This window comes from Caretta caretta, chromosome 20 (assembly GCF_965140235.1).
Source record: "Caretta caretta isolate rCarCar2 chromosome 20, rCarCar1.hap1, whole genome shotgun sequence".
Classification (NCBI taxonomy): Eukaryota; Metazoa; Chordata; order Testudines; family Cheloniidae; genus Caretta; species Caretta caretta.
In genome coordinates, this window is record NC_134225.1 from 24,292,975 (window position 1) to 24,318,009 (window position 25,035).

Sequence of the window (25,035 nt, forward strand, 5' to 3'; positions counted from 1 at the left end):
CAGCCCGCGCGCGCTGCACGGAAGCGGCACGTGGCTCACGTGGGGCGGAGCCTGGCCCCATCCCTTTAAGGCGCTACGTGTGGGCTCTCTCCAGCCGCCGGGAAAGGCGAGGGGAGGCTAGGAGGTGTGTGTGCCGTCGGACCCTTTCCTGTCGGCGTGTAAAAATGCTTGTTAAAGGGGAGGTGCTCCTAGGGGGAGACTGTGGCGAGTACCGGGCTCATCTTCCCTTTGCCTTTAATTTCCATTTCCTGTCGGAGGGCAGCTGTGTAGGTCGTCCAGACCCACCATGGCCCCGGCCGCCGGGCTCTGGCGGCGGCTGCTGCTGCTGCTGCTGGCGGCCCCGGGCGGCGCCTACTTCCCCGAGGAGCGGTGGAGCCCGGAGTCGCCGCTGCAGGCGCCCCGGGTGCTGATCGCGCTGCTCGCCCGGAACGCGGCGCACGCGCTGCCGCCGGCGCTGGGGGCCCTGGAGCGGCTGCGGCACCCGAAGGAGCGAACGGCGCTGTGGTGAGAGCCGCCCCCGGGACCCGCCCAGCCCCGGGACCACCGACCCCCGTATCTCCCCCTTGGCATCCCTGCCTAGTCCCCCCCCGCCCCCGGGACCCGCCCAGCCCCGGGACCCCCGCCCCCCGTATCTGCCCCTTGGCATCCCTGCCTAGTCCCCCCCCGCCCCCGGGACCCCCGCCCCCCGTATCTCCCTGGGCATCCCTGCCTAGTCCCCCCCGCCCCCGGGACCCATCGCCCCCCGTATCTCCCTGGGCATCCCTGCCTAGTCCCCCCCGCCCCCGGGACCCATCGCCCCCCGTATCTCCCTTGGCATCCCTGCCTAGTCCCCCCCCCGCCCCCGGGACCCATCGCCCCCCGTATCTGCCCCTTGGCATCCCTGCCTAGTCCCCCCGCCCCCGGGACCCACCGCCCCCCGTATCTCCCTGGGCATCCCTGCCTAGTCCCCCCCCCGCCCCCGGGACCCATCGCCCCCCGTATCTGCCCCTTGGCATCCCTGCCTAGTCCCCCCCTGCCCCCGGGACCCATCGCCCCCCCGTATCTGCCCCTTGGCATCCCTGCCTAGTCCCCCCCGCCCCCGGGACCCCCGTCCCCCGTATCTGCCCCTTGGCATCCCTGCCTAGTCCCCCCCGCCCCCGGGACCCATCGCCCCCCGTATCTGCCCCTTGGCATCCCTGCCTAGTCCCCCCCCGCCCCCGGGACCCATCGCCCCCCTGTATCTGCCCCTTGGCATCCCTGCCTAGTCCCCCCCCCTGCCCCCGGGACCCATCGCCCCCCCGTATCTGCCCCTTGGCATCCCTGCCTAGTCCCCCCCGCCCCCGGGACCCATCGCCCCCCGTATCTCCCTTGGCATCCCTGCCTAGTCCCTCCCGGGACCCATCGCCCCCCCATCTGCCCCTGGGCATCCCTGCCTAGTCCCCCCATCGCCCCCCCGTATCTGCCCCTTGGCATCCCTGCTGAGTCCCCCCCCCGCCCCCGGGACCCATCGCCCCCCCATCTGCCCCTTGGCATCCCTGCCTAGTCCCCCCCCGGGACCCATCGCCCCCCCGTATCTGCCCCTTGGCATCCCTGCCTAGTCCCCCCCCGGGACCCATCGCCCCCCCGTATCTGCCCCTTGGCATCCCTGCCTAGTCCCCCCCCTGCCCCCGGGACCCATCGCCCCCCCGTATCTGCCCCTTGGCATCCCTGCCTAGTCCCCCCACCCCCAGGACCCGCCTAGCCCCGCTACCCCCGGGCATCGTCCCCCCCCGTATCTGCCCCTTGGTATCCCTGCCTAGTCCCCCCCCGCCCCCGGGACTCCCTGCCCCCCGGGCATCGTCCCCCCCCCGTATCTGCCCCTTGGCATCCCTGCCTAGTCCCCCCCCTGCCCCCGGGACCCATCGCCCCCCTGTATCTCCCTTGGCATCCCTGCCTAGTCCCCCCCTGCCCCCGGGACCCATCGCCCCCCCGTATCTGCCCCTTGGCATCCCTGCCTAGTCCCCCCACCCCCAGGACCCGCCTAGCCCCGCTACCCCTGGGCATCGTCCCCCCCCGTATCTGCCCCTTGGTATCCCTGCCTAGTCCCCCCCCGCCCCCGGGACTCCCTGCCCCCCGGGCATCGTCCCCCCCCCCCCGTATCTGCCCCTTGGCATCCCTGCCTAGTCCCCCCCCGGGACCCATCGCCCCCCCGTATCTGCCCCTTGGCATCCCTGCCTAGTCCCCCCCTGGGACCCATCGCCCCCCCGTATCTGCCCCTTGGCATCCCTGCCTAGTCCCCCCCTGCCCCCGGGACCCATCGCCCCCCCGTATCTGCCCCTTGGCATCCCTGCCTAGTCCCCCCCCCCCGCCCCCGGGACCCGCCCAGCCCTGCTACCCCCGGGACTCCTGCCCCCCGTATCTGGCCCTTGGCATCCCTGCCTAGTCCCCTACCCGCCCCCTGGGCATCGCCCCCCCGTATCTCCCTTGGCATCCCTGCCTAGTCCCCCCCCCTGCCCCCGGGACCCATTGCCCCCCCGTATCTGCCCCTTGGCATCCCTGCCTAGTCCCCCCCCCTGCCCCCGGGACCCATTGCCCCCCCGTATCTGCCCCTTGGTATCCCTGCCTAGTCCCCCCCCGCCCCCGGGACTCCCTGCCCCCCGGGCATCGTCCCCCCCCCCGTATCTGCCCCTTGGCATCCCTGCCTAGTCCCCCCCCTGCCCCCGGGACCCATCGCCCCCCTGTATCTCCCTTGGCATCCCTGCCTAGTCCCCCCCTGCCCCCGGGACCCATCGCCCCCCCGTATCTGCCCCTTGGCATCCCTGCCTAGTCCCCCCACCCCCAGGACCCGCCTAGCCCCGCTACCCCCGGGCATCGTCCCCCCCCGTATCTGCCCCTTGGTATCCCTGCCTAGTCCCCCCCCGCCCCCGGGACTCCCTGCCCCCCGGGCATCGTCCCCCCCCCCCGTATCTGCCCCTTGGCATCCCTGCCTAGTCCCCCCCCGGGACCCATCGCCCCCCCGTATCTGCCCCTTGGCATCCCTGCCTAGTCCCCCCTGGGACCCATCGCCCCCCCGTATCTGCCCCTTGGCATCCCTGCCTAGTCCCCCCCTGCCCCCGGGACCCATCGCCCCCCCCGTATCTGCCCCTTGGCATCCCTGCCTAGTCCCCCCCCCCCCCCGCCCCCGGGACCCGCCCAGCCCTGCTACCCCCGGGACTCCTGCCCCCCGTATCTGGCCCTTGGCATCCCTGCCTAGTCCCCTACCCGCCCCCTGGGCATCGCCCCCCCGTATCTCCCTTGGCATCCCTGCCTAGTCCCCCCCCCTGCCCCCGGGACCCATTGCCCCCCCGTATCTGCCCCTTGGCATCCCTGCCTAGTCCCCCCCCCCCGCCCCCGGGACCCATCGCCCCCCCGTATCTCCCTTGGTATCCCTGCCTAGTCCCCCCCCGGGACCCATCGCCCCCCCGTATCTGCCCCTTGGCATCCCTGCCTAGTCCCCCCCTGTCCCCAGGCATCCCCGCCCCCATATCTGCCCCTTGACATCCCTGCCTAGTTCCCCCCCCCCCCCGTTCCCAGGCATTGCCCCCCCCCCCCCCCCGTATCTGCCCCTTGGAATCCCTGCCTAGTTCTCCCCACTCCCAGGCTTCGCCCCCGGGACCTCCCACCCCCAGGCATCGCCCCCCCTCGTGTCCGCCCCTTGGCATCCCTGCCTAGTCCTTCTGCCCCTGGGCATCGCCCCCATACTCCCTGCCATCACCCCCCCGTATCTGTCGCTTGGCATCCCTGCCTGGTCCTCCCGCCCTCGGGCATCGACCCAGGTTCCACTCAGTCCACCTATCCCCGGGCATCGCCCTTGGGACCTGCCCCCCTGGTATCTGCCCCACGCCCCTGGGCATCATCCCCAGGACCCGCCTAGCCCCCCCACCCCCGGGCATCCCTCCTGGTATCCGCCCCCGGGACCCGCCCAGCCCCTCACCCTCAGGCATCCCTCCTGATATCTGTCCCTTGGCATCCCCGCTGAGCCCCCCACCCCCAGGCATCGCCCCCGGGACCTGCCTAGCTTCCGCCCCCAGGACCTGGCCAGCCCTCCCTACCCCCGGGCATCCTACTCAGTATCCATGCCTGTGCATCTCCCCCCTGCCCCAGCATCTGCCCCTGAGACCTGCCCAGCCCCCCTACCCCAAGCATCCTCCCCAGTATCCACCCCCAGGCATCCCCCCCACAGCATCTGCCCCCGGCACCTGCCTAGGGCATTCCCCTTTCTCCCCTGCCCCCCGGCATCTGCCCCAGGGCATCTTGTCCCCATGGCATCCTCCCTGGTATCTGCCCATCCCCCTCAACCCCGGGCATCCCCCCTGGTATCTGCCCCGGGCATCCCTGCCCAGCCCTCGCAGGACTCCTATCTCTGGGAATCTCTCACACACATTACCAGGACCCACCCTGCCACCGCAGGACTTTCTCCCTCCCCACCCAGGTACTTAGGATCTTGGCTTCTCTCCACACATATTTGTTCCCTTCCCTGGCCCCGGAAGGAGCTGATGGGGCTCGGGACCCGCCTGCGATTTTCTCCCACTGCCGCACTGCGGGCCATTTAGTGGCTCTGGGGGTTGGTGAGATTCAGACAATTCCCTTTGCCTGCTCCCTGCAGTCCCACGCTGTGGGCCTGGGGCCTTTCTTGAGAACAGACAGGATTCTAGTGAGACCTGGGCCAATCTGGGTATTGTTGGATGGGAGAGTCCTGTTACCTTTTCTAGGTTGCTGATTAGCACTTTAAAGCCACCTTGGCCCAAATGAAATACTTGCCAACTTGCCCCAAGTGTCTGGGCTTTAACAGCTTCAAGTGCATGTAGCCAGCGCTCTGTGCGACTAGAGAAATAACGTGGCTGTTACATGGATGAGCTGGGTGGGTAGTGTTGTCAACAGGGAAGGTATCTTACCCAAGGGATTTAGTACCTGCTTTGAAATTCCCACTGGAGCTTGCGTTACAGCAGCAGGAACGAAAGGCATTACTGCAGACTCTCTACCACTTTGAGTTAAGTATAGACTGAGGAAGAGAACTTTTCCTGCCACCTCATGGTGGCTGAAGGAGTGGTCCCAGGGCTCAGTGAGCCCCTTTTCCCTGGTGGGTGAATTGTATGCTTGGAAAGTGGAGAGTGAAGGTATGCCCACCTCCCACCCCTGTTTGCTACTATGGTTAAAGACAGCTGTGCCTCTTGTGTTGGGGATCCATTCTCAACGAGACTGGGTTAGAATAGGGTGTCTGGGATGCTGATTGCCTGGTTTTCTTACATTAGAGCAAAACCTTGAACTAGAGAGGATGAGAAAGGACAAGAGGCTCCTGATTCAATAGGGTATGAGGAGGAGCAGGGTTAGAATGGAGAGCCCAGAATTCTGGGAACATGGGTGTCTCCTGTGGGCTGAGTGGAACCTAGAGGGGAAATGAGCAGCTTTGCAGATGCAAAACTATATGAGATGGTGGGATTTACCTCAGACTCTCCTGCAGGGTGTGACGGGAGGCAGCATGGACCAAGAGTAGGGCTCCATGTCTGTCATGGAACTCACAGATTCCATGACTTCTGCAGTGGCCAGTGTTGCTGACCCCAGGGCCACCCATGCAGCTGGCCCCGGAGCCAGATGTTCAGGCAGCCTGGGTCAGCCTCACTGGCCACTGCTATAGCAGTTCTGCAGTCAGGCACTTGGGCAGTCTTGCAGCCAGCGGCACTGGCCACTGCTCTGATGGCCCTTGGCAGCTGGCCCCAGGGACCGCCTGAGTAGCTGCCAATGTGTCTGGCCCCAGGGCTCCCTCATCCCTGGCGGTGACCGGAGCAGCAGTGGGCCTCCCGGGACTCCATGCCCTCACCCCCTGGGTAGCAGCCGGAGCGATGCCCTGCAGGGCTTCCCCCCTCTCCGCCGGTGTCCTCCCTGCCTCTCCCCCCATGGGGCTCCTTATCCCCTCACTGGCAGTGGCGGGTTCCCAGCTTTGCCCCCATAGTGCCCGCAGGTCATGGGACTGTGATTTTCTCCTCTCCCCCGTGACCTGTCCATTACTTTTACTAAAGATACTCACAATTGAATCGTAGCCTTAACCAAGAGCATTGCTCCAGCTTCCCCTGCAGGGCATGGGGGAAAGCGCCAGGAGGGTTCATGTCCCTACTTAGCAGTGTGTCACTGTTGGGTGTTTTTCAGGGTGGCAACAGACCACAACACTGACAACACAACGGCTGTGCTACGAGAATGGCTGATAAATGTTCAGACCTTGTATCACTATGTGGAGTGGAGGCCGATGGAGGAGCCCAGGTGAGACCCTGCCTCAGAGACTGTTACCAGCACCTGGCTAAACTTGCCTGCCAATGAATCTGCATTCAGTGGGAAGAGAGACAGCTGCTCAGGTTTATTGATTTCCTCAGTAAAAGGGTAAATTAAAAGGTTAAAGGTGGAGTTAACCTCTGTGGGAGGGGTAGGCATTCATTGTAAAAGACTGCCCCAGGGCCAGGGAGCAGATAGGGTTTATTGATGATCCTTGTTTCTCTGGGGCATGTGATTTTGTTAAGTTTCATCTTAGCCCTGCTGAACTCTCAAAGTGAGGATGGGTGAATGACTGAACCCCTTTTCCCCCCAGCAAGTGCACTGGCTCCATTCTAAGCACTGGCTTCCTTCCCATCAATGACCTCCCTTGACCTCACAGACATGCACTCAAATGGTGGGAGGGGGTGCCAGGGATGGGAGGATGATTGCTGCAGTGTTTGCTCCAGATAGGAAAGTCAAGCTGCTCACCCAGGTCATACAGTCAGAAGCTCGCCCAGGTCATACAGCCTTGCAGACCTGCCTGCAAATTACTGAACAGAGCTGGTCTCCAAGTGCTATCGAGAATCCCATGTAAATTCTTCAATATTCTCATTTTTTGAATGTATAAGAAAAAAAAATCTGTTTCCCTTTCAAAATCTGCAGACACCAAGGAGACAGCATTAAATTCTGCCTTATCTGATCTTCCTTGTTTTAGACCATTCAGCATGCTTGTCACTTGGGAGCAGTGTGCTGGAGAGCAGGTCAGGGTTCTGATAGAAGTCACTGTTTGTGGCAGGATTGGATTGGCTGCAGTTGTAGACAAGATTGTTCAGAGATGCTCATAAACTGGTGTGTCAGAGCAATTGACTCTGCTGCATCAATGGTCTCCACAACATATAGAGGGTATTCTGTTAGCCCAAGGGTTTAATTGGGTCCATAGAGACCAACAAGACATGTCTGTCTATCAAATGCCTTCCTTTTTCTGTAGAGTCTCAGGGCCTCCATGACATTACTGACCTCTTGGATTGTGGTGTGGCTAAAGGGGAGGGCTGGGCGGCTTTTGCAACTAGCTTGCCTTTCACCTCTCAGATTTGACACTTGTGCTGAGTTCATTCCAGCTACATATTCACATCATGTAACTTTTGGGAAAAGCAGTAAGGAGGGATAAACCCAGCTGGGACTTTAACAGAGACTAATCCCTGGCAGGTCCTATCTGGATGAGGAAGGCCTGAAGCACTGGTCAAATTCTCGCTATGAGCACGTGATGAAGCTCAGACAAGCAGCCTTGAAATCTGCCAGGGACATGTGGGCTGACTACATCTTGGTAAGAAAATCTCCCTGCCTTTGGTACTGTGGTGGCAGATGCTATGTTTATGTCCAGTCATTTTCCATTTTCAAACCAAATCCAAGATCAGTTCAGTTGTGCAGGTTTCTGTTTGCCTCTCACCTGGGCTAATGCTGCTGATTACACTAGCCTGGCCCTGCACACCAGAGCTACATCAGCACAGGAATAGCCAGACCGCATCCAGGCAGTCCATGGCCCATTATCTACGTACTTCGGTGTTCCGCTTTTGGCAGCGACCAATATATGGTGATAACCTAGTGGGTGGGAATAGTCCATATGATGTCCTTGACTGGATCCCTGCAAGCACTCTGTGTCCCTCAGATGCATGAAGCTGAGCTCTGCTGGTGCCTCTCTTTGACCAATGAATTGCTATCAATGCAGTGTCATGCAGTAACTATGCTGGTGACAGTGGCATGAAAATGAGTGTTTTCCTGCCTGCTTGGAGAAGTGGAAGCATCTTTAAAATATTGCTGTTGTGAAGATGTTGCTCCAAACCAGGAGGGCTTGGAGGCTGTAGCCTTCTTTAGTAGCTTTATGATCTAACTGGCTTAGGTATGAATGTAGTTAATGTACATATAAATGTCTGTCACACCTATCTTTGTGTTTCTCACGTCCAAACAGGAAGGACTGTAGTTGAATTTAAGGAACCCCTCCCTTGAGGGTGCACTTCTTCTGAGAGGGGTCTCTTTGTCTCTATTTGGAATAGCAGCTGCCTTTAAGAGAATTTTGTGACTGGGCTTTAGGTAATAGAAATCCATTTGGACTCAAATACTGCCTGTGCTATACTGATGTGCTGGCATGGGATATTTTGTGGCTCAGCAGTCCATGTGTTTCCAGGCTTGGCTGATGGATCCTGCCTGTCAGCACTGAGAAGGAGGAACAGAAATACCTGTGTTTATCAAAACGAAAGCAATAATATCTAGTTAGTGTGGAGCTCCTAGGGTCAGTGGACATTCTGAGAGTGTCTTTGGGAGCAGTTAGAAAGCATTCACAGGGTTTACATAGGAATGGCTCAGGGTGGAGCACACCAGGCTGACGCAGGGACCGGACTAGCTGCATTGGAATTGACTGTACTTGTTGTCTCTCTTTGCTGTTTGCAGTTTGTGGATGCAGATAATCTCCTGACAAACCCAGACACCCTGGGCCTGCTGATGGCAGAGAACAAGACTGTAGTGGCACCCATGTTGGACTCTCGTGCTGCCTATTCTAACTTCTGGTGTGGAATGACCTCGCAGGTAGGAGGAGGCCTGGGGTTCTGACATACGTTCCTCCTCCAGTCCCTGTGTACAGTAGGACTTTGCATACAGGATCCATTGTGTGCATGAGCAGCTCCCAGCTGCCCCCCTCATAAAGGTTCCTGCAAGAGGCTCCTTTTTCCCTTTTTAGGGTTATTACAAACGCACTCCTGCCTACATTCCCATTCGAAAACGAGATCGCCGTGGCTGCTTTGCTGTCCCCATGGTGCACTCCACTTTCCTGATTGACCTGCGGAAAGAGGCCTCCCAGGACCTTGCCTTCTACCCACCACACCGAGATTACACTTGGTCTTTTGATGACATCATTGTGTTTGCATTTGCCTGCAAGCAGGCAGGTGAGTTAATGGATATTGCTGCTTATGCACTTCTTGCTAGCATAGGCTGGGTTTGTAGCACTGCTCTGGATTGAGAGATGAGGAGCCTGCAGCCATCCTTTTCCAAAGGGGGATTAGGTTGTCTGCTGTGTTGGTAAGGGGATGTCTTGGGCCCAACAAGGGATAAGATATAAACAAAATCCTTGTTTACTGTTGCAGTGCTCAATAGTTCAGTTAGGCATGGTTTGGCGTCTCATATCAAGTAATTGCTATGACTCCTATTGTTGTAATGCTCACCATTATAAAATCTTTTTAACCATTTAAAGTCAGAAAAAGAATTAAAAACAATTGAAGGATTTGAAATGTACTGCATTAACACAGGCTTTCATTTTAATAGCTTTCCTTATTCCTTTTAGTTGTATAGAGTATTTTATGGGGGGGGGGGGAACACTTGCTTTATGAAAAGGAGTACTTGTGGCACCTTAGAGACTAACCAATTTATTTGAGCATGTATGTATGCTCAAATAAATTGGTTAGTCTCTAAGGTGCCACAAGTACTCCTTTTCTTTTTGCGAATACAGACTAACACGGCTGTTCCTCTGAAACTTGCTTTATAGTAAAAAGAAAAGGAGTACTTGTGGCACCTTAGAGACTAACCAATTTATTTGAGCATGAGCTTTCGTGAGCTACAGCTCACTTCATCAGATGTATACCGTGGAAACTGCAGCAGACTTTATATATACACAGAGAATATGAAACAATACCTCCTCCCACCCCACTGTCCTGCTGGTAATAGCTTATCTAAAGTGATCATCAGGTGGGCCATTTCCAGCACAAATCCAGGTTTTCTCACCCTCCACCCCCCCCCACAAATTCACTCTCCTACTGGTGCTAGCCCATCCAAAGTGACAACTCTTTACATAATCAAGTCGGGCTATTTCCTGCACCAATCCAGGTTTTCTCACATCCCCCCCACCCCCATACACACACAAACTCACTCTCCTGCTGGTACATTGTACAATGTACCATGTACGTTGGTCAAACTGGACAGTCTCTACGTAAAAGAATAAATGGACACAAATCAGATGTCAAGAATTATAACAGTCATAAACCAGTCGGAGAACACTTCAATCTCTCTGGTCACGCAATGACAGACATGAAGGTCGCTATCTTAAAACAAAAAAACTTCAAATCCAGACTCCAGTGAGAAACTGCTGAATTGGAATTCATTTGCAAATTGGATACTATTAATTTAGGCTTAAATAGAGACTGGGAGTGGCTAAGTCATTATGCAAGGTAGCCTGTTTCCTCTTGTTTTTTCCTACCCCCCCCCCCAGATGTTCTGGTTTAACTTGGATTTAAACTTGGAGAGTGGTCAGTTTAGATGAGCTATTACCAGCAGGAGAGTGAGTTTGTGTGTGTATGGGGGTGGGGGGGATGTGAGAAAACCTGGATCTATGCAGGAAATAGCCCGACTTGATTATGTAAAGAGTTGTCACTTTGGATGGGCTAGCACCAGCAGGAGAGTGAATTTGTGTGGGGGGGTGGAGGGTGAGAAAACCTGGATTTGTGCTGGAAATGGCCCACCTGTTGATCACTTTAGATAAGCTATTACCAGCAGGACAGTGGGGTGGGAGGAGGTATTGTTTCATATTCTCTGTGTGTATATAAAGTCTGCTGCAGTTTCCACGGTATACATCTGATGAAGTGAGCTGTAGCTCACGAAAGCTCATGCTCAAATAAATTGGTTAGTCTCTAAGGTGCCACAAGTACTCAAATAAATTGGTTAGTCTCTAAGGTGCCACAAGTACTCCTTTTCTTTTTGCGAATACAGACTAACACGGCTGTTCCTCTCAAACTTGCTTTATAGTTTTTTAGATGGTATTAGCTGCCCTCTTGTGGGGAGATGAGGGAGAAGAGAGGAAAGTTAGTTTAGATGGTCTGGAGCAGCTGCTGCTGTTGAAAGTCCTGTTTCCTTTAATACCAAACAAGATAAATGCACACAAATGGAAAGAGAAGAGTAGAAAAGATAGAAAATACAGCATCTGTCTCTGCTAGGTTTTGTGAGGGTTTTGTTTTTGGCTTGCAACCTTGCTGCTGGGAAACTATAGGACCAGTAAATGATCTTATCAGCTACTCTGAGACATGGCAAACTTTTACCAGTGTTGGTCTGTTTAAAGAATTGCGTTTAGTTGCTTCTCCTGTCATACCAGTGTGCAAATGTGGAGTTGTCTTGGCCAGCTAAAGCCAGACTCTTATTAGGCCGAAGGCAAAAAGAGAAGTTAGAAACAGAAGAAATAAGGCAAGGAAGGAAAATGACATGAGGGAGGAACGATAGCTGGAACCCAATGCTCAAATCTCAGACATTCAAGGTTTAGGCAAAGCCGATGGAGGGGATGATGTCATTTGGTTCCCTTTCTCTGGCCTGGTCACATCATCATCATCATCAAGATGACAAAGGCCCAATGGTGTCATGGCGGATCCCAGGGTTCCAGGAAATGGTAGGGGAGCTGCAACCAGGATGGAGAAGCTTGCTCCCCTGTCCCCCTGACCTTTTTAGTGACATAGTGAAGAAGCAATGTTCAAAAAGGAAAGGAGACATCATTCCATGATACAGTAACCAAGAAAACCCATTTAAGTGATTTCAACTACAAACATTTCCTTTCCTAACTCAAGCCACCCTGTGACTTTAGCACAGCTCTTCCAGCTTAACAATCCAGTGAGTGTCAGTCTCTTGTACTTATGTAAACAATTGTATATAATGGACTGGGTTGGCATTTTTGTTATCTTGGACAGCTTAGAGTACAGGCCACTGCACAATATGCCCCTCTAATGCAGTTGTCTCATGCAGACCATGTGAGGTCTTATTGGGCTGACTTATGAAAGCCAGGGACATGGGTGCCTTATGCAGTTCCATGATGTGGGCTGGGTTTGCCACTGAGTGGGTTTCGAGCAGTGTCCTACTAGCATCTTCTCTGTGTATTAACTTCAGAGGTCCAGATGTTTGTATGCAACAAAGAGGTTTATGGCTTCCTGCCGGTGCCACTGAGAGCCCACAGCACCATGCGGGATGAGGTGGAAAGCTTCATGCACGTGCAGCTGGAGATTATGGGTAAGTGCTGGATGCCAACAGAAACAGAACATTCATAGGCTTGGACTGGGAATTGCTTAGAGAGTTTTCCTTCTTCCCTCTTACTTCTGACATTCTGAATTTGGGACCTGTCTCTGTCCTGGGGATTCAGCCACAGCTTCCTCAAAGCTGGTGGTTGGATGGAAGGAGGAAAATGTATTGAGGAATTGTTAAAGCAGAATGGCTAGAATGGTAGTTTCTATGGAAGCTCTATCTCAAATGATTCCACAGTTCCCTTGGCCATGCTTGGAGCTGCAGGTAGTGAGGGAGCAGCATAGTGTCTTGCCTGTTGACATCTGGGTAAATTGTTCAGCTCCTGTGGTTGCTGTTTGTACCACTTAAAAACAGAGAGCGTTTCTTCCTGATTTGACTATGTTGCTTTTTCCACTAACCTTTAGGGCCCCTCGTCTCCTGTGACTGCAGTTTGCCACACAGGCCTCTTTCAGTTTTTTCCCCCTCTTGGCCTCTGGTGTCTGCAAGGCCTGTATGGCAGTGCCCAGCCACTCTGCTCTGTGTGTGTGTGTGGTAATCTGAATTCTGGTGTGTATGGTATAGGGAGTGTGTTAGACTCCATGTTTTCTCCCCTGGGTATATTCCTAGGTACGGTTCACAGTATCTCTCTATATTGGTCCTGGCTGCACAGAGATTCTTTTACTGACCATTCCCTATCAACACTTAAAGGGATGGGGACTGATTCCTAGCCATTTAAAAACACGTCTCTGTAAATTTGAGTAATGCAAGAGGGAGAGCCCAGATCATAGGATAATATTAACTGTTTTAAAATAGTTTTATATATCTGAGAGTTTGATGCCAGAGGTTTATTCCTTTGATTTTTTTTTTTTCCCTTGGCTGCACACAGAGCATGGCTTCAGCTGCACAAGCTTGCATTCTCCTTGTCTTTAGAGGCAGAATATTTCTGTAAATGCAGCTCTAGACAGTGGTTTCCTGTTCAGATCTGCCTGCAAACATTCTCTAATTAATTTGTTGAGTACTCTTTGCTCACTCCTTGAGGCTGGAGAATCTCCTCCCAACAAGAGCAAAAACCTGAAGTAAATAATAAACGAGAGAGCAACATGTCAGTCAACAGGACTAATAAGCGTAAACATCCATGTCAGGCACTTGTGGGGCACTGACCAAAGGCTAGCAGCGAGAAGGGATATAGGAGATCAGTCGTGGAACAGAAAATTAGAGGATCCTTTTCTTTCTCACGCCCCAGTGGATTGTTTGTACCTGGTTACTCTGTGGTGGTTTGTTTGGAGGGCTGTTCCTAGTGTGGCAGTAGCTGTGCCCCATTTGGAGTTGTGGGGGCTAAGAGGGTTCCCTTGGCCTTATGCCTGGAAGATAATGTCTTACAGAAACCCATTTACGTTCCATTTCTCGGTTTTCCCTTAGTGAAGAACCCTCCGGTGGAACCTTCACAATACCTGTCCGTCCTGCCCAAGGTCCCTGACAAGATGAGCTTTGATGAGGTGAGTCAGGACTTTGCTCCATACAGGCACGTTACTGAGATGAAGAATAGTGTTTAGTTTGCACAAGCTGAGCTTCCTCCTGTGGTCACTTCAGACTCTCTAATGCCTGAGCTTCATTGCTAGGTCTTAATAAAGCACAGGGTATCTCTTCCCTTGTGTTCAGTGCAAGATGCAGCAAGGTTGCACTTGAGTTCTTGCCTCTCTGGGTGTGGTAGGGACCTCCCTGCACAATCATGGCCATGGATTTTATTTCCTCAGGTTTTCATGATTAACTTAAAGCGCAGGGCAGATCGACGAGAGCGAATGCTGCGGACGCTGTACGAGCAGCAGATCGACTGCAAAATCATTGAGGCTGTGGATGGAAAGTGAGTGCATCCAGAGAACACGCATGTGCCCAGTCCAGCACCTGATAATAAGGAACTGGAATATTCCAATGAGGGTTCTTGGAGGGTGGACTTATTGGGAGGAGCTGATGTTGTCTCTTGGAGATGCAGGGAAGTAGGGCAACTCCATTGCTTGGTGGAGGGAAGAAGGAGGAGCTAGACTCTCTATGAAGTGACTGGGAAGCACTGACACCCAAAGTTCTCTGCTGTCAGAAGCCCCTTGTGGATTGTAAGGCTTTGTCTCCCTTCATCCCACCCTGTCAATGGACAAAGAGGCTGCTGAGTGAATAGCCTGTATAGTTCCTCTAATAATGCCTTCCCTGCATGTGCACACAAGCTCCCTCAGGGTGAGGAAACAAGACAATGGCTGTCTAGTGCCTTGAGCTGTTGCCAGAACAGCTGTTGTATTGACCTAAACTACCTGCATTCTTCCTAAAATGACTGAGAATGAGTAATCCTAGCATTTTCTGTTCTGTTTCTCATCTTTTCTGCAAAGAGAGAGTCTTAAAATAAAGTGGCCTGGAGATTTCTTGGGGAGAGAAGCTGCATTTATGAGCATTAGCAGAGACTCCAAAGCCAGCTGCTGTTCTGTGCTGACGGAGGCATTAACCACATTGTGCTTGTTTGCAGAGCCATGAACAGCAGTGAGGTGGAAGCCATGGGGATTCAGATGCTGCCAGGATATAAGGATCCATACCACGGCCGTCCACTCACCAAAGGGGAGCTGGGCTGCTTCCTCAGTCACTACAAGATCTGGAAGGAGGTGAGAGAGTCTGCATTCTCAGGAGAGCTCCAGGAATCTTGGTGCTTCTGACCCCTTCAGAACACTTGTTCTGTGTGGGTGTGATGGCCAAACAAGAACCTTTTCAGTTTGTGCTCCTGCCATGGTTCTACCATTTCCAGCATTCCCACTGCTCTTGGCAGGGGGTTTTCAGTTGCACAAAAGATAAGCAGGGACGTACAGTCTTGTGGGAGGTGGTGGGGATTTATGCTCAGGACCATCCAGAGATTTGCATAGCCCCTGCATTGAGCAGGAATTCACATGCTGATGCTGTTAGTTCAGTTGGGTGAGAGGAGTGTGTAGGTAGCAGGGTGGTGCCCTCCTCTGGTTTTTTGGGTTACTGTGTGAGCCACAATGGGTATATTTATACACATCAGGTTGGGAGCAGTCTTGCAGATCTCATGATTAAGGGTAAGATTATGTCATGGAGGTCACGGATTCCGTGACTTTCAGAGACCTCCATGACATTTTCCTCTTCAGCCACCATGAGTGGCGGGAGGCCCTGCAGCGGGGTTCAGACTCTCATCTCTTCTTCCCCCACCCCAGTGCTCAGGCTTCAGTCATCCCCTTGTCAGGCCTCGCCCCATTATTTTTAGTGAAAGTCAGACAGGCCACGGGCTTCCGTGAATTTTTGTTTGTTGCCTACAACCTGTCTGTGACTTTTACTAAAAATAACTGACAAAATCTGAACCTTCCTCTTGATGCCTTGATGTGCCCTAGAGGTGGTAAAAGGGAATACACATGGAAGAGGTTGGGGGGCAAAAGAGAGCTAATTCCTCAGCACTAAAATAGATACCAGTGCTGTGAAAGAAGGAGAGATAAATTACATGTCACGGGGGGTGGTGCGAAGGAGGGGCAGGCATTTCAGGTTCTCTGACTTGGCTTCTGTTCTGCTAGATTGTGGAGAGAGGGCTGGAGAAATCAGTAGTGTTTGAGGATGACCTGCGGTTTGAAATATTCTTTAAACGACGGCTAATGAATCTGATGTATGACCTCGAAGAAGAGGGTCTGGACTGGGACTTGATGTAAGTGCAGAAGATCAGAACATTATACTGATGTTCTACTCAGCTTCCCTGGGCACTTGTCTTTAATTATCTGTTTATCTCTGGCAGTACACTCTGTGTTATACAATACATAAATCCTGCCCCAAAGAGCTTGCAGTCTAAAAGAGCGAGAACCTACCCATTGATTATTAAAAACTTGCTTTTTGTAGGCATTAGGAAGAAGTGGCTTTTTGAAAGGGATTTGAATAAGGAGAGAGTGATACTTTGACTTGGCAGACTGGGAACAGAGGGGTCATTGATTTCCCTGTTACCAACAGCTCCAATGGAACAATTCTGGTAGAGCCTGGGTGCTGGTGAGAAGGCTGAGCTGCACTCTGTTCAGAGCATAGGCTCACCCACTAATGACTACACAAGATTTCTGTACCATGCACAAACACAACATCAGAGAGGACCATGTACCATGTTAACCAGACAGTGGGTTTGTTTTATGCCAGAAGTTGCTGCCCTATGCTACAAGGATACCTGCCACCTCTGCTCTCCACCTATGTTGACTGATTCCAGGCATGGGGATTTCATAGATTTTCTTTTTCTTTTTTTTTTTTTTAAAGGCCACTGCTATTAGATCATCTGATCTGACCTCCTGCATAAAGCTGGCCACAGAATTCCACCCTAACTGCTGCTTGCAGCAGTTCTCAATCTCTGGGTTGGGACCCCATTTTAATCGGGTCTCCAGGGCTGTCTTAGACTTGCTGGGGCCCAGGCCCCAAGCCCGAGGGCTTCAGCCCTGGGTGGCAGGGCTAAGATTACAGGCCCCCTGCCTGGGGCTGAAGCCCTTGGACTTTGGCCCCCCCAGCCTGGGGTAGTGGGGCTTTGGCTTTGCCCCCTTCCCTCCCCTCCCGTGGTGGGGCTTAGATGGGTTCAGGCTTTGTCCCCCTCCTGGGGTCCTGTAGTAATTTTTGTTGTCAGAAGGGGGTCGCAGTGCAATGAAGTTTGAGACCCCTGAGCTAGAATGTGAGTCTCTTTCTAAAAGATAATCTTGTGCTGCTGTCTGTCTCCCCCAGTTACATTGGGAGGAAGCGAATGCAGGTGGAGCATCCAGAGAAGTCTGTGCCTCACGTGCGGAACCTGGTGGAGGCAGATTATTCCTACTGGACTCTAGCCTATGTGATTTCACTGCAGGGTGCCCAGAAGCTGCTGGCGGCTGAGCCACTCTCCAAGATGTTACCGGTGGATGAATTTCTTCCTGTCATGTTTGACAAACACCCTGTGTGAGTCTGGACTGCATCCTCTGGGGCCTAGTGCTGTGGAAAGAAGGGTGTATCAGCCTATAGGAAGGGTGGGTGCGAGGGGGAAGGGATCCTGAAGCATTGTATTCTGAAGTGAGAAGCCTGTTGCAGGCAGAGCTTTGAAAAAACTCTTTGCTGCTGCTTCAGCGGTGGTCGGAGATGGAGTCTGTAGTCAGCTGCTGTAGCTGAACAGGGAATAACCCCTGTGTTCTGAACTTGGCAGTGAAGCCTCACATATCCCAGTAGTAGCATATGGAGTGGGTGTGAGGGTACTGCAGAGCTTTCCTGCTTGTCCCTGGAAGCAGCATGAGAACTTGTTATGAGAGATTCTAACTAGAGCTGATTGAGGAAATGGTTATTGTTCCTGTGATGGGTTGGACCCCTTCGGAAGCCACCTGATGTGCCTAGAAACCACTGAGTCTACCTGTTCTGCCAGCATGGGCCCCCTTTAGCCTGTCTTGCTGAGCCAGGAACTTAAAACTGCGTGTCTGTCGGTGTCACTCACACACAGCTGCAGATCAGCTCTAGGAAGATCAGCTTAAGAGACTTGCTCCAGTACTCAGATGTCAACCTCCCTTGGAGTGCAGACCTAAAGATATATTATGAAATTTGCCCCCTCCCTCAATGTGGAGAGAGATCATAGAATCATAGAATATAAGGGTTGGAAGGGACCCCAGAAGGTCTAGTCCAACCCCCTGCTCGAAGCAGGACCAATTCCCAGTTAAATCATCCCAGCCAGGGCTTTGTCAAGCCTGACCTTAAAAACCTCTAAGGAAGGAGATTCTACCACCTCCCTAGGTAACGCATTCCAGTGTTTCACCACCCTCTTAGTGAAAAAGTTTTTCCTAATATCCAATCTAAACCTCCCCCACTGCAGCTTGAGACCATTACTCCTCGTTCTGTCATCTGCTACCATTGAGAACAGTCTAGAGCCATCCTCTTTGGAACCCCCTTTCAGGTAGTTGAAAGCAGCTATCAAATCCCCCCTCATTCTTCTCTTCTGGAGGCTAAACAATCCCAGCTCCCTCAGCCTCTCCTCATAACTCATGTGTTCCAGACCCCTAATCATTTTTGTTGCCCTTCGCTGGACTCTCTCCAATTTATCCACATCCTTCTTGAAGTGTGGGGCCCAAAACTGGACACAGTACTCCAGATGAGGCCTCACCAATGTCGAATAGAGGGGAACGATCACGTCCCTCGATCTGCTCGCTATGCCCCTACTTATACATCCCAAAATGCCATTGGCCTTCTTGGCAACAAGGGCACACTGCTGACTCATATCCAGCTTCTCGTCCACTGTCACCCCTAGGTCCTTTTCCACAGAACTGCTGCCTAGCCATTCGGTCCCTAGTCTGTAGCTGTGCATTGGGTTCTTCCGTCCTAAGTGCAGGACCCTGCACTTATCCTTATTGAACCTCATCAGATTTCTTTTGGCCCAATCCTCCAATTTGTCTAGGTCCTTCTGTATCCTGTCCCTCCCCTCCAGCGTATCTACCACTCCTCCCAGTTTAGTATCATCCGCAAATTTGCTGAGAGTGCAATCCACACCATCCTCCAGATCATTTATGAAGATATTGAACAAAACCGGCCCCAGGACTGACCCTTGGGGCACTCCACTTGATACCGGCTGCCAAGTAGACATGGAGCCATTGATAACTACCCGTTGAGCCCGACAATCTAGCCAGCTTTCTACCCACCTTATAGTGCATTCTTCCAGCCCATACTTCCTTAACTTGCTGACAAGAATACTGTGGGAGACCGTGTCAAAAGCTTTGCTAAAGTCAAGAAACAATACATCCACTGCTTTCCCTTCATCCACAGAACCAGTAATCTCATCATAAAAGGCGATTAGATTAGTCAGGCATGACCTTCCCTTGGTGAATCCATGCTGGCTGTTCCTGATCACTTTCCTCTCATGCAAGTGCTTCAGGATTGATTCTTTGAGGACCTGCTCCATGATTTTTCCAGGGACTGAGGTGAGGCTGACTGGCCTGTAGTTCCCAGGATCCTCCTTCTTCCCTTTTTTAAAGATTGGCACTACATTAGCCTTTTTCCAGTCATCTGGGACTTCCCCCGTTCGCCACGAGTTTTCAAAGATAATGGCCAATGGCTCTGCAATCACAGCCGCCAATTCCTTCAGCACTCTCGGATGCAACTCGTCCGGCCCCATGGACTTGTGCACGTCCAGCTTTTCTAAATAGTCCCTAACCACCTCTATCTCCACAGAGGGCTGGCCATCTCTTCCCCATTTTGCGATGCCCAGCGCAGCAGTCTGGGAGCTGACCTTGTTAGTGAAAACAGAGGCAAAAAAAGCATTGAGTACATTAGCTTTTTCCACATCCTCTGTCACTAGGTTGCCTCCCTCATTCAGTAAGGGGCCCACACTTTCCTTGGCTTTCTTCTTGTTGCCAACATACCTGAAGAAACCCTTCTTGTTACTCTTGACATCTCTGGCTAGCTGCAGCTCTAGGTGCGATTTGGCCCTCCTGATATCATTCCTACATGCCCGAGCAATATTTTTATACTCTTCCCTGGTCATATGTCCAACCTTCCACTTCTTGTAAGCTTCTTTTTTATGTTTAAGATAAGATGTGCAAGCAAGATGTGCACACTTCTCCCCGTCCCCACCCCGTTAGAAATTACAGAATCTGGGTTTAATAATAATCAAATTTTATTAACTATAAAAGGCAGATTTTAAGTGTTAAAAGGGGTAACAAACAAAACAAAGTAGAATAAGCAAACGAAATCAAACACGCAAACTAAGCTAGTTTCACTAAGAAATTGGTTACAAATAGTATTTCTCACCCTAGATATTGTTGCGGGCAGTTTGCAAAGCTTCTGTGGTTCAGAGTTCAAGTTATAGTTCTTTTCAGACTAGACCCCTGTCTCAGTCTGCAAAAAGAAAAGGAGTACTTGTAGCACCTTAGAGACTAACCAGTTTGTGTGGTATGTAGATTGTAATGGATTTTTTACCTTCAGTCCTTTTGGTACGATGTCCATCTGTTTGCATTTGGAAAGGAAGATGATGTCTGTCTGTATCTGGACAAGTTTTTTCATGCAGTTGATAGATTTCCACTCCATACGGCTAAATGCAGTGCCTTGCATAATGACCGGTTTCAGAGTAACAGCCGTGTTAGTCTGTATTCGCAAAAAGAAAAGGAGGACTTGTAGCACCTTAGCACCAATTGGTTAGTCTCTAAGGTGCTACAAGTACTCCTTTTCTTTTTGCGAATACAGACTAACACGGCTGTTACTCTGAAACCTGTCTCAGTCTGGACTCCCACCTTGCCTTACATTTTGCAGTCTTTCTTCTTGGGCAGACAGGCCATGAAGGGGGAGGAGTCTTGTTTGCCTTCCTCCCCACCCTTAAATAGGATTTACATAAGGCAGGAATCCTTTTTTTCCCAAACTTGGCACCCCCTTCCCTTACAGTGAAAAATTACAAGAAGTCCCAGGTAATGTTTAGTATCGGGGGCAAGACCCCCTGACTCTGTAGGATCACAGCGTCCATGAGTCAATGGCAGTATGGAACATCCACTGGAAGGCCAAGTTTTTCACAGCTTATTGTCCTTGCTGATGGGCCATCTGCCCTGTCTGGCTTTTCCATTGTTGTATCTGAACTGTTAGCAGTGAGCGTCACCCAAAGTAGCATGGTTGAAATACGGATACATAGTCAATATTCCTAACTTCAGATACAGAAATGATACAGGCATACAGATTGGATAATTGCATTCAATAAATCATAACCTCTAATGATATCTCACATGAGCCATCTGACATAAAGTGTATCTCAGTTATGTCATATTTGTATCATAAGCATAATTTAATAAGAATATGGAATGACACATCACAGTTCCTATGAAAAATTTGAATGAAAACATTTTTCTAGGGCTGTCATGCGATTAAAAAAATTAATAAATTTCAACTGGTATTATAGAATAAGTGCAATTAATTGTGATTAATTTTTTTGAGTTAATCGTGTGAGTTAACTGTGATTGACATACCTATATTTTTTCTTAATTTTTCTTAAAGCTTTTTGATATTTTTATTGAACAACCAGAAATGTTTGTCTTCATTAAAAAACCCCATGGGTACTGAATACCTGAGAAACGTGGGTGAAATCAGACACTTCCTGCAGAATTTTCTGTTTTGACAAAAAAGCCATTTGTTAAATGCCAAAAACTTTGGCTGGTTCTAATTCTAATCCAAGGAGGCCACTGGAGTTCCTGCACAGCAAGGGCACGAGCCTGCTGTAGCCCTTTACTGTTGACTGACTTGATCACCGTACTGGAATTTCTGTGAAGGGACTTGCAGTCCAGTCTGCTCCGTGATACAGCTTCTAAAATCTGCCACTTTACTGAGGATCAAATGGGCCACCCAGCCCTGTCAGTGAGAGCTGACATCACACCTTCAGACCATCTTGCTCAACACTGCCTGGTTCAAGCAGTGTTTTTCCTGACTGTCCTAGGCTCATTCCCACATGACAGTAGTAACAAGATGGCTTCTGGCTTTTGTAGTCTGGTTATGCCCCAGGAGGCTGAGATCTGGTTGGAGCTACTTGGGTGGGGGTTGGAGAGGGCTCTAAAACACTCATTTCTTAGGAATTGTTGGAGCTGCCATGTTTTTCCACAGCCGCTGTTCTTTTAGGGAAAGACAAACACTTCTGGAAGATGAATGTCCCCCTCTTGGGAGCGGGCTGGAAGGATTGTGGGTTAGAAGATTAAGTAAGTTGATGTGTGGTTTGAATGCCACAGTGTGCAGTGGGAGGATGAGGAGTGTCTGGAGTGAAGCAGGGTAGATGGAGGGATTAATGCACTGGTGCGGGAGGCTGAAGATGGATTGTAGGGTAAATGCAGAAGACATGACACCTTTCCCCACCACCACCACTTTTTTTTTCCTTTTCTGAACAGCTCTGAATACATGGAACATTTTGAAAACCGGAATTTGCTGGCCTTTTCAGTGGAACCACTGCTGGTTTACCCAACACATTACACTGGTGATGATGGCTACATCAGCGACACTGAGACCTCTGTGGTTTGGAATAATGAGAGAGTAAAAACTGACTGGGACCGTGCCAAATCCCAGAAAATGAAAGAACAGCAGGAGCTCAGCAAGGAGGCCAAGAACTCAGATGTGCTCCAATCACCTCTTGACAGTACAGCCCGGGATGAGCTATGACCAAAGCAGGCCCCTTCTAGGAAATGGATGAAGGGACTGACCGTGATAAGGAAGGGTGTGTGTTGGAGCAGGGGTAGAAAGCGGGGAAAGGGGTATAGCAACATCCTTCCCTGGGGATTACTGGGGCTTCGTTCTGTCCAAGAATATAATGGTAAAGTCACTTAGATGACAAAGCCAATGAGTGTCATGGCTGAAGACCTGCTGACCTCTGCTATTGCAGGACTCTGTGTGAGAGAATGCTGGAGAAAGTCAGGTTTGCCTTGTCCCTCAATTCAGCCACTGCTCTGTGGTTCAGCACAGTTCTTTACACAGTTGCTCGTTGTAGTGGAGAAGTTTTATTCTTTGGTTTAGGAAATTGAAACGGGATAGGACATTGGTCTTCCTGCCTCTGTTGCCATGTGTGTATCTGTGCTAGGAATGTATCTCATGACCAGGGATCCTAGTTTTCTCTGATTTAAAAAAACAACAAAAAAATTATCCAATAAAAAACCATAATGGGGGGGAGGGGGGCATGGATTTTTAAAATGAAACACTTAACGTTCTTTTCCCTAGCCACAAAATATATAGGTATCAGTTGAACACAATGTTTTATTGATATATTTACAGTTGTAGAACACTGGAATGATCCAGTCACAGTGCATTGTTTCTTTACTGTTGTCAAGGGCCCTGCTGTTTCAGCCTTTCATTTCTTTTCAGTCAGTTTAGCTCTTTCCATGTGTTTTGTGATTGTCTGCCTTCAAACTTCACCAACAGCCTTGCTGCATACAGTACAGAACAGCAGGTTACCATCAACATTAAATTTGTCCTTACCAAACTCAGTGACATGGTCTTTGGGATGACTTTTAAAGTTTTCAGCATCTTTTTATAACTTTAATTACTCATGTGTGGAGGCTGAAGTGAAATTTGAGATGCATTAAAATGCAACACCCTATTTGGCATTGAGTAACCTCTATACACCGCAAGCATTTATTGGAGTATGTTTAGCTATGTGTATTTAAAGCACGTTCAAAAATCAACCACAAGAGCGGGAGGTTGTGCACATTGAAAAAGTGCTACTGGTACTTTCAGTAAAATTTAGTTAATTTTTACATTGAGGAAAAAAACAAAGATTCTCTATAAAAACACAGTATGTATTTTTTCCCCTGGCAAATGGATTTCTGGGATCCCTGCTCATGACCCTTGAATGTTCTCTTGGGGGTATGTGGGGAGGAGGGGTGAAATGCTGCCAGATCCTGCAGTTCCTGCTTATGATGTGCCCTAATATAAGCTGAAGTCTTCTCTTTCTGTAAAACCAAAACTTTTCCTGTTTTTATAAAATGTTTGGCTATGATTTGAACTGTCTCTTGCTTCTTCACAAACAGCCCAGAGTGCTGGGGAAGGAGCACAGCAAGAGCTGACTTCTTCAAGCACCAACTTGTATTGTAATCTAGTGCTGGCTTCACAGCCCTGGAGAGTAAAGTCTTCTTTTGATCAACTTGGCAGCAGTGGTACAAACTTGCTTGCACTGCCTAACCCATGTACCTCCTCCCTGACCTGGAGGAGCCCTAGAAATGAGTGGAGCCTGATTCCCCATGGCCCTTTCACTCCATGGTTTCTGCTGAGGGAGGTGTGGTACTGGCAGTTGCACTGTGGGTCCCTGTCCTAGGAGCTGGAGTGAGAATGCTGATTTTTCCCATAGACTAATAAATATATGGTCATTGTTGGGGTGCATTTGTATCTGACCAGAAGAGAGGTTATGAACCCTTGTTTGGCATTTCCAGTACTGAACCAATCAGTTCCATCCTGAAGTGTAATTAGACCTACTTCTAGAACACTAAGAAGTGCCTCCATGTTCCAGTGCTTCTTCCACTGTGCTGGCTTGAGGAATCCTCTAGAAAAGGAGCTGTGCTGTCCTCTTGCAGGGAGAGAGTGGCTGCCTGCTTTCATGTGTATCCATTTTTCTTCTTCGGTGGGGGACTTGAGTGAACCTTTAGCATTGTGATCATCCAGTGGACCCACTGGTTGTTTAGCAGTCTTCCTGCTTCTGATATACTTAAATTTTTTTCCTATTACTTTTTGAGTCTTTGGCTAGCTGTTCTTCAAAGTCTTTTTTGACCTTCCTAATTATATTTTATACTTCATTTGCCAGAATTTATGCTCCTTTCTATTTTCCTCGCTAGGATTTAACTTCCACTTTTTAAAGGATGCCTTTTTGCCTTTCACTGATTCTTTTACTTTGTTGTTTAGCCATCATGGCACTTTTTTGGTTCTCTTACTATGTTTTTTAATTTGGGGTGTACATCTAAGTTGAGCCTCTATTATGGTGTCTTTAAAAAGTTTCCGTGCAGCTGGCAGGGATTTCACTTCTGGCACTTCCCTTTTTAATTTCTGTTTAACTAGCCTCCTCATTTTTGTGTAGTTCCCCTTTCTGCAATTAAATGCTACAGTGTTGGGCTGCTGTGGTGGTTTTCCTGCCACAGGTATTTTAAATTTAATTATTATGATCGCTGTTATCAAGCGGTCTAGCTATATTCACCTCTTGGACCAGATCCTGTGCTCCACTTACGACTAAATCAAGAATTGCCTCTCCTCTTGTAGGTTCCAGGACTAGCTGCTCCAAGAAGCAGTAATTTAAGGTGTGAAGAAACTTTCTCTGCATCCCGTCCTGAA

The 25,035-nt window shown here is 50.9% G+C and overlaps 1 protein-coding gene across 2 annotated transcripts; it reads left to right on the plus strand.

The window, feature by feature from the left end:
- The first annotated feature begins 110 nt into the window (after window positions 1–110).
- Window positions 111–23,716, plus strand: COLGALT1 (collagen beta(1-O)galactosyltransferase 1). 2 transcript variants are annotated; one of them, XM_048832059.2, is made up of 12 exons: window positions 111–504; window positions 6,142–6,252; window positions 7,447–7,564; window positions 8,686–8,820; window positions 8,972–9,176; window positions 12,148–12,267; window positions 13,678–13,754; window positions 14,013–14,119; window positions 14,768–14,900; window positions 15,816–15,943; window positions 17,102–17,190; window positions 22,119–23,716. In XM_048832059.2, the coding sequence occupies exons 1-12, from the start codon at window positions 287–289 to the stop codon at window positions 22,262–22,264; spliced, it is 1,587 nt and encodes a 528-aa protein (XP_048688016.1). In that variant the 5' UTR covers window positions 111–286; the 3' UTR covers window positions 22,265–23,716. The 2 variants fall into 2 exon arrangements, with proteins under 2 accessions (XP_048688016.1, XP_048688015.1); XM_048832058.2 differs by having other exon boundaries at window positions 230–504; window positions 16,984–17,190.
- Window positions 23,717–25,035: the final 1,319 nt, after the last annotated feature.

Coding starts and splice junctions, on each gene's coding strand:
- COLGALT1 (XM_048832058.2), top strand. CDS start 287: ATGGCCCCGGCCGCCGGGCTCTGGCGGCGGCTGCTGCTGCTGCTGCTG. Junction 505..6,141: donor AAGGAGCGAACGGCGCTGTG/GTGAGAGCCGCC, acceptor GGTGTTTTTCAG/GGTGGCAACAGACCACAACA. Junction 7,565..8,685: donor TGTGGGCTGACTACATCTTG/GTAAGAAAATCT, acceptor TGCTGTTTGCAG/TTTGTGGATGCAGATAATCT.